Source organism: Rhinopithecus roxellana, unplaced genomic scaffold, assembly GCF_007565055.1.
Source record: "Rhinopithecus roxellana isolate Shanxi Qingling unplaced genomic scaffold, ASM756505v1 contig2096, whole genome shotgun sequence".
Lineage (NCBI taxonomy): Eukaryota > Metazoa > Chordata > Mammalia > Primates > Cercopithecidae > Rhinopithecus > Rhinopithecus roxellana.
Genome location: NW_022141944.1, coordinates 13,949 through 23,091, shown reverse-complemented (window position 1 = coordinate 23,091; position 9,143 = coordinate 13,949). Strand labels below are relative to the sequence as shown.

General features: G+C 48.7%; 1 protein-coding gene across 1 annotated transcript; it reads left to right on the top strand.

Annotated features, from left to right (window-relative positions):
- The first annotated feature begins 1,699 nt into the window (after positions 1–1,699).
- On the top strand, positions 1,700–2,156 carry LOC115895739 (40S ribosomal protein S26-like). Its single transcript, XM_030926357.1, has one exon. The coding sequence runs from the start codon at positions 1,732–1,734 to the stop codon at positions 2,077–2,079; it is 348 nt and encodes a 115-aa protein (XP_030782217.1). The 5' UTR covers positions 1,700–1,731; the 3' UTR covers positions 2,080–2,156.
- The last annotated feature ends 6,987 nt before the right edge of the window (positions 2,157–9,143 follow it).

The following is a 9,143-nucleotide window of genomic DNA, read 5'->3' as shown; positions in this document are numbered from 1 at the left end:
CACTCCAGCCTGGGTGACAGAACAAGACTCCATCTCAAAAAAAGAAAAAAAAAGGTCTACTATAAATTACACTTCGTATCTCACTGACAGTAACTTCACTGAAAACAGGAATTTCACAGGAAACTTGAACACAGCACCATAAAAGTATAATGTTTTCCTAAAGCATTTTAGGAGCTTTATCTAAACATCAAACTGATAAACATAAGTTAAATAGTATTAAGTGGGATAACTGTAATTTCACATGTTTACATATTGTAACAATAGTCCAGATTTAAACTCACTTCAGCCATGTGAAATAACACACATGATGTTTCTACAGTGCTTTATGATAGAAGTGTGTATTTCATAAGACTTTCAAGATGTTTGGTCTGAACTATGAAAATTCTTATAGAGACAGGGTATCACTCTGTCAACGCAGGCTGTAGTGCAGTGGCTTGATCACAGCTCACTGCAGCCTGGAACTCCTAGGCTCAAGCGATCCTCCCACTTCGGCCTCCCAAAGCACTGGTATTATAGGCACGAGACACTGCACCAGCCTGAAACTCTTGGTTTTAGTGTGATCACTTTTTTTTGTTTGTTTGTTTTGTTTTTGAGACAGAGTTTCACTCTGTTGCCCAGGATGGAGTGCAGTAGTACGATCTTGGCTTATTGCAACCGCCGCCTCCCGGGATCAAGAGATTCTTGTGCCAAAGATTCCCGAATAGCTGAGATCACAGGTGCACACCACCATGCCTAAGTTTTTTGTATTTTAGTAGAGACGGAGTTTCAACATCTTGATCCAGGCTGATCTCAAACTCCTAGCTTTAAGTGATCTGCCCACCTCAGCCTCCCAAAGTGTTGGGATTACAGGTATGAGTCACCACACCCGGCCTATGGTATGATAACTTTACTGATGGGCTAAGAAGCCACTCACTTGGTACCATTTCTATCTCAGTCACAGGTGTTAGGTTTACACAGGTATTTCCTACATTTGAGGGATATCTCTGCCAGAGATGTTTGTTCTGCAGCCAATAAAACCACAAGTGCCAGAAATTAAACTCCCAGTCAAGACAGAAATTCTATGTCTCTAGCCAGACTCATATAAGTAAACAGAATCTTAGTTCTATATGTAGACATCACAATGAGTAAGTACTGATAACATTTTTTTCATTGAAAACCAGCAACAAAATTCAAAGAAATCAATGAATTATTCTTATAAAATCGGTTAAGTACTCATTAAACACTTGCGTGCCCAACTGGTGTTGAGAATGTAGAGATAAATGAATGCAGAATTCCTGTTTACAAATTAGCTGGGTCAGACATCCTTACAGAAAGAAACAACTAGAAAATGAGTATACATTCACTTCAAGCATCTTTTTTTTTTTTTGTAGAGATGCAGTCTTGCTATTTTGCCCTGGCTGGTCTCCAACTCCCAGCCTCAAGCGATCCTCCCACTTTGGCCTCCCAAAGTGCTGGGATTACAGGTGTGAGCCACCATGCCTGGCATCACTTCAAACATTTAATAAGCAGAGAAAATTAAAATACAAGACAGCAGTAATTAGCTGGGCGTGGTGGCGCATGCCTATAGTCTGTCCCAGCTACTCAGAAGGCTGAGGCAGGCAAATTGCTTGAACCCAGGAGGCAGAGGTTGCAGTGGCCAAGATCACGCCACTGCACTCCAGCCTGGTCACAGAGCAAGACTCTGTCTCAAAAAAAAAAAAAAAGCAGCTCTCTTTGGTCCGTAAGTCCAAAATGACAAAGAAAAGAAGGAACAACGGTCGTGCCAAAAAGGGCCGCGGCCATGTGCAGCCTATTCGCTGCACTAACTGTGCCCGATGCGTGCCCAAGGACAAGGCCATTAAGAAATTCGTCATTCGAAACATAGTGGAGGCCGCAGCGGTCAGGGACATTTCTGAAGCGAGCGTCTTTGATGCCTATGTGCTTCCCAAGCTGTATGTGAAGCTACATTACTGTGTGAGTTGTGCAATTCACAGCAAAGTAGTCAGGAATCGATCTCGTGAAGCCCGCAAGGACCGAACACCCCCTCCCCAATTTAGACCTGCGGGTGCTGCCCCACGTCCCCCACCAAAGCCCATGTAAGGAGCTGAGTCCTTAAGACTGAGACAGACTATTCTCTGGAGAAAAATAAAATGGAAATTGTACTTAAAAAAAAAAAAGGCAAATAATCAAGCACTACACTGAAAACATTTATCCTTATCAGCTACATAGCAGCCTGTGTGTAAGAGCTACATAAAGTTCCACGTTAGGGCCAGGTGCAGTGGCTCATGCTTGTAATCCCAACAATTTGGGAGGCTGAGGCTAGAGAAACACTTGAGGCCAGGATTGGAGACCACCCTGGGAAACATATAAGGATTCCATCTCTACAAAAAAATTTAGGCCAGGTGTGGTGACTCACAGTTGTAATCCCAGCACTTTGGAATACCGAGGAGAGCGGATCACTAGGTCAGGAGATTGAGACCATCCTGGCTGACACGGTGAAACCACATCTCTACTAAAAATACAAAAACTTAGCCGGGCATGGTGGCAGGCACCTGTAGTCTCAGCTATTCAGGAGAATGGCGTGAACCTGGGTGGCGGAGTTTGCAGTGAGTTTGCAGTGAGCCAAGATTGCACCACTGCACAACAGCCTGGGTGACAGAGCAAGACTCCATATCAAAAAAAAAAAAAAAAAAAAAGGAAAAAAAAAATTTAGCCAGGCAAGCTAAATTAGTAGGTGGCAGGCCTGTGGTCCCAGCTACTTGGGAGGCTGAGACAAGAGGATTGCTTAAGCCTGGGTGGTGGAGGCTGCAGTGAGCTGTGTTCCTGCCATTGTATTCCAGCCTGAGTGACAGAGAGAGACGGACACATTTTTTTTTCTTTTTTTTTTTGAGATGAAGTCTCGCTCTGTTGCCCAGGCTGGAGTACACTGGTGCAATCTCGGCTCACCAAAACTTTCGCCTCCTGGGTTCAAGCAATTCTCCTGCCTCAGCCCCCTGAGTAGCTAGGATTACAGGCAGGCGCCATCATGCCCAGCTAATTTTAGTGCTTTTAGTAGAGACGGGGTTTCACCATGTTGCTCAGGCTGGTCTCGAACTCCTGACCTCGTGATCCACCGCCCACCTTGGCCTCCCAAAGTGCAGGGATTACAGGTAGAAGTCACCGCGCCAGGCCAGAAAACTCATTTTAACCACACAAGGACCCAGCTAAAAACCTTTCCCTGGTTCTGTTACCATCACATAAAGCCTAAGCTCCTACATCTCTGTCCCGCACTTTTTCTCTTTAATAACCACCCTCCAGGCTCTGTAGCTGATGCCTGTAATTTCAGCACTTTGGGACACTTGAAGCAGGAGGATCACTTGAGTCCAGGAGTTTGAGACCAGCCCGGGCAACACAGCAAGACCCCATCTTTACAAAATATTTAAAAATCAGCTTTGTGTGACAGCACCCATCTGCACTCTCAGCTACTCGGAAGGCTGAGGTGGAAGCATCACTTGAGCCCAGGCAGTTGAGACTTCAGTGACTCACGATCATGTCACTGTACTCCAGCCTGGGTGACAAAGTGAGACCCTGTCTCTAAATAAATAAAAGCACCTCCTTATAGTTACTGGTCCTCTCCTTTGATTCGCCCATCTCCCTCACCCCACCCTGTTAGTCTGAATGTTACTCATTCCTCAGGACACCTGCAGAAAGTATCCCCTGATTCCTTCCAGGCTCCACACCCAACAGCATGGCCTAAATCCCCGGTTCCTTCCTCGATGCTCCATCTTAGCTCACACTCCTTACCACACTGTTTTCAAAGTATCTTGACTGTCCCTTCTCAACTGGCTAACTTTTAGAGAGCAGAAACATGACTGCTTACAAGGTCATTAAAAATTCAAATCCTGAACATTTCTTAATCCTGCGGATATGAATCAGTAACTCTTAAAAGCAAAATGTTATTTATCATTAAATATTAATAATATAATCACATTTTCTTGCATCTCTGGCAAGTATCTTGGGACAACAATTTTAAGGAACAGACTTTTTTTTTTTTTTTTGAGATGGACTCTCGCTCTGTCGCCTAGGCTGGAGTGCAGTGGCACGATCTCGGCTCACTGCAACCTCTGCCTCCCGGGTTCATGCCATTCTCCTGTCTCAGACTCCCGAGTAGTTAGCACTACAGGTGCCCGCCACCACGCCCGGCTAATTTTTTTTTTTTTTTTTTTTGTATTTTTAGTAGAGACGGGGCTTCACCGTGTGAAGCAGGATAGTCTTGATCTCCTGACCTCATGATCCGCCCGCCTCGGCCTTTCAAAGTGCTGGGATTACAGAAGTGACCCATCAAGCCCGGCCGGAACAGACTCTTTAACAGCAGTTAAAGCCGCACGCTGGCTCACGCCTATAATCCCAGCACTCTGAGAGGCCGAGGCGGGAGGATCGCTTAAGACCAGGAGTTTGCCACCAGCTTGGGCAACACTGTGAGATCCTATCTCGAAAAAAATAATAAAGAAAAACAAAGTAGTTTTAGGTTTAGAGGGGGGAAAGTAGCTCTCCAAGCCAAAAACCAACTCCCAAGGTGCTCCTGTAAACTCGTCCTGGGAAAATTTCCTATCTAAACTCAAAGGCAAAACGAGCCCACAGGCGCCCACGACACATTTCCCAACCACAAGGATTGGTCACCCGCGCTGAGACACCGCCAGCTGCCTATGATCTAGCCTCCAAAGCGGCAGAGTCCCTCCCTCTCTCTCCCTAAGCTTCCGTGATGGGCATCCCTCGGCTCTCCTCCCAGACGGTTCGGAAGTAGGGACTTCTGCTCCTAACCCCAGCCCCACAGGCTCGCCCTCAGCCACGGGGTGGACGTCAACACCACAGGCTTCAAATCCCCTCCCAATTCCGGGACGCTTCTGTCCCCCCAGGGTGACGCGGGATCAAGTACCAGCGCCCCCGCCGCAGCCGGGGGCTGTGGTCTGGGTCCGAGCGTCCCATACCAGCGCCTTCCTGGGAGGTCCTGGGAGGTGCCCTGCGCGACCACAGACGTTGCTTCGGAGCCAGCGGCCTGAACGGAAGGTGGGAGCCGGGCGGAGGGGAGCCGCCGGAGAGGGAGGCGGCCAGGAAATGCTCCGCGTCAGACCGTCGGGGCTCGGCCGTCGCTGGAGATGCCGGCAACGAGCGCCTGGGACGCAGAGGCCGCGCACTGTGAGGATTAAGGGAGCCGAGGGCGGCCTGGAACGGGGAAGGCGGCAGTGACGGGGGACGGAATGTGGGACGAAGGACAGCGGGAGGCACCGACGCGCAACTGCCCCGGCCCCGCGGACGGCACGGACCGATCGCCCCGCCGCCCCCAGCCCGAGACGCCCCGCCGCCCCGCTCCCGTAGCTGAGAGTCGGGCAGCTTTTAGCTCCAGTCCGTCCGCTCCGTACCTCGCCCGCGTCTCCGCCGGCGTCCAAACCGCCGCTCTCCCGCTTCGCTCGCGTAAGTCGGGGCTCCGCGGTCCGCTCCCGCCTCACACCCACCCTCCTGTTCGCCCCGCCCCCGGCACCGCCAGCGAGCGCACGTCACGCACGGCGCGTAAACGTCACTTCCGGGGCCTTTGGTTCTTGACGGGAGGAAGTGCGAGTGGATCCAAAGCGTCGAGCGAAGTAGGGTAACGCCCTGAAGCCGAAGAGCAAATGGAAGAGGGCGGCCTCTGAGCTAAAGCTGGGGCGCTGGGGAGCCCTGGAGAAACCGGCGTTTCCTAATCTGTGGCTCAGTCCCTGCTTCCGGCTTCCGACGCGCAGCAGCCGGAGGGCGACGCTGCGGCCGCGGTGGTAGCGCGAATGGCAGGTGGAGCGGAGCCACTGTGCCGAGGGACGCTTCAAAAACTATGAGTTTCAGCCCTTCGCGGGTCCTAGGATGTGACAGGTGTTCGAGTTAAAAGGTCTTAAGGCGATCGGTTGATCCAAAAGCAGCTGAACCTTTAGGAGGCCCAGGCAGGAGGATCGCTTGAGACCAGGAGTTCGAAACCAGCCTGGGCCACAGAGCAAGATCCCCGTTCTACAAAAGAAATTTTACAAATCAGCCGGGCATGATGGCGGGCACCTGTGGTCCCAACTACTGGGGAGGCTGAGGTGGGAGGATCGCTTGATAGCCCAGGAAGTTGAGGGTGCAGAGAGCCCATCTCTGAACTCCAGGCCAGGTGACAGCAGAGCGAGATCCTGTCTCAAAAACAACATACTCAACACCCAGAAGTGAAATAAATTAGCCAGTGTCACAAAGTATTAATGGTTGAGTCACAAATTGAATCCTTTTTACCTGATTCTTTACGTGATTCCCATGTAAGAAATGTTAAAACAGTAAATACTAATTGCTGTGTGTCCTGGATGCCATCAATGGCGTAACGTGCAGTCACAGCAAGAAAAAAAGAAAATGCTGTGAGATAGACCTGGGTTGAAATCCCAGCTTTGCTAATTGTCACTGCGGTGTTCTTGGACAGGTTGCCTAATTTTTCCGTCTTTTTTTTTTTTTTTTTTTTTTTTGAGAGTCTCACTCTGTCGCCCACCCTGGAGTTCAGTCGTGCGATCTCAGCTTACTGCAACCTCCGCCTCCTGGGTTCAAGCGATTTTCCCACCTCAGCCTCCTGAGTAGCTGGAATTACAGGCACTTGCCACCACGCCCAGTTCTTTTTTTTGTTTCTTTTTGTTTTATGTTTTTTTAGTCGATACAGGGTTTCACCATGTTGGCCAGGCTGGTTTTGAATCCTGACCTCAAGTGATCTGCCCACTTTGGCCTCCCAAAGTGCTAGGATTACAGGCATGAGCCACTGCGCCCCGCTAATGTTTGTATTTTTACTAGAGACAGGGTTTCACCATATTGGCCAGGCTAGACTTGAACTCCTGACCACAAGTGATCTCTCAGCCTTTGTCTCCAAAAGTGCTGGGATTACAGGCATGAGCCACCGCGCCCGGCCCGAATTTCTAGTCATTATTCATTATTGTTAAAGTGGGGATTAATTGATTCGTTTCTCAGATTCTTCCTAAGTGCCTAATAATGTGTGCTATGCTGAGGGTACAACAGAGTATAAAACAAAGGTAAGGCCAGGCGCAGTGGCTCACACCTGTAATCCTAGCACTTTGGGAAGCCGAGGCAGGCATATCACCTGAGGTCGGGAGTTTGAGACCAGCCTGGCCAACATGGTAAAACCACATCTCTACTAAAAATACAAAAATTAGCCAGGCGTGGTGGTGCATACCTGCAATCCCAGTAACTTGGGAGCCTGAGGCAGGAGAACCACTTGAACCTGGGAAGTGGGGGTTGCAGTGAGCCGAGATTGTGCCATTGCACTCCAGCTTGGGCAACAAGAGTGAAACTATGTCTCAAAACAAAACAAAACAAACAAAACACAAAGTTCCTGTGCTGAGGAGGTGGAGGAGGGAATAAACAACAAATTTACAGTAGTACATTAGATGGTGGTAATTGCTATTACCAAAAGACAGAATAACATTTACTTTAAAGATCTTACCAGACTTTTGTGATTACAGAATCAGGCAACACACCATTCTATAAACCATTCTGTGAAACAGAATGAGTGTTTTTTTTTTTTTTTTTTTTTTTTTTGAGACAGTGTCTCACTCTGTCGCCCAGGCTGGAGCACAGTGGTGCAATCTTGGTGCACTCCAGCCTCCAACTCCCTGGCTCAAGTGATCCTCCTGCCTCCGCCTCCCCAGTAGCTGGGATGATAGGTGTGTGCCACCACACTCAGCTAGTTTGTGGGTTTTTTTTGTAGAGACAAGGTTTTGCCATGTTGCCCTAGCTGGTCTCGAACTCCTGGACTCAAGCAATCTGACCATCCCGGCCTCCTAAAGTGCTGGGATTACAGGCATGAGCCTAGGCCCCTGGGCCCAGAATGGGTGTTCAATGGGCTGAGCAGAAGAGGTTGGTTTTAAAGACAGAAAAGGCCTGAGGAAAGCAGTAACAAAAAGTGGATATCAATTCAAAGTTTCCTTGTGAAGGTTAAGACAGAGAGGACTGGCTGGGCGCGGTGGCTCACGCCTGTAATCCCAGCACTTTGGGAGGCCATGGCGGGCTGATCACCTGAGGTCAGGAGTTTGAGACCAGCCTGGCCAACATGGTAAAACCACATCTCTACTAAAAATACAAAAATTAGCCAGGCATGGTGGCCTGTACCTATAGTCCCAGCTACTCTGGAGGCTGAGGTGGTAGGATCACATGAGCCTGGGAGGTTGAGGCTGCAGTGAGCAGTGATCTTGCCACTGCACTCCAGCCTGGGTGACAGAGCAAGACCCTGTCTCAAAAAGAAAAAAAAAACTGCAACCAAGAAGCTTGCAGCTTTAAAATAGACAGGAGCGGCCTTGTGAGGTGACCTGAATAAAAGATGAGGGAGCTAGCTGTGGTGCTATGCAAATATCTGGGCAAGAATGTTCTAGACACTGAGCAGCAAGAGGGAAGACCCTCCTGACACCGCTAACCTGTTTAGCAGTAGCAGGGTGCAGCACAGTGGTAGGATCATGGCTCACTGCAGACTCCAAATCCTGGGCTCAACCAATCCTCCCACCTAAGCCTCACAAGCATCTGTGATTACAGGCGAGTGCCACCACACCTGGCTGCTATTTTGCTGTTGTTGAGATTGTGTTTTGCCACGTTTTAGTGTTAAATGACAGGAACAACAGAGGTTGTTTTTTGTTTTTTTGTTTTTTAAAAGACTTTCCTTGGCAAAATTAAAAGAGGAAAACACTATATCAGTCTTTTATTTTATTTTTATTTTTTTTTATTGTTTTAAACTACTGAAGAAGTCTGGTAACCACTGCTACACACGTTTCCTTCCCATGGCAAGGCTGAGCCCCAAAATCCAGATCTAAAGGTATTCTCCAAGTTGTTTTAGACTACCCCCCTACGTGGGATTATACTTATTCCTCTCCACACAGATGACAACTTCCTGGTCTCATATTGCGTGGGATAGCCAGGTGTGGTGGCGCATGCCTGTAGTCCCAGCTATTCAGGAGGCTGAAGTGAGAAGACTGCTTGACCCAGGAGTTTAAGGATGCAGTGAGCTATGATGGTACTGGTGAACAGCCACTGCATTCCACCCTGGGCAATATAGCAAGACCCTATCTCAACAAAACCCCCCAAGAAACAAAAACCACCTAAAAATAAAATAAATACTGTAATACCAGCATTTTGGGAGTCCA

Coding starts and splice junctions, on each gene's coding strand:
- LOC115895739 (XM_030926357.1), top strand. CDS start 1,732: ATGACAAAGAAAAGAAGGAACAACGGTCGTGCCAAAAAGGGCCGCGGC.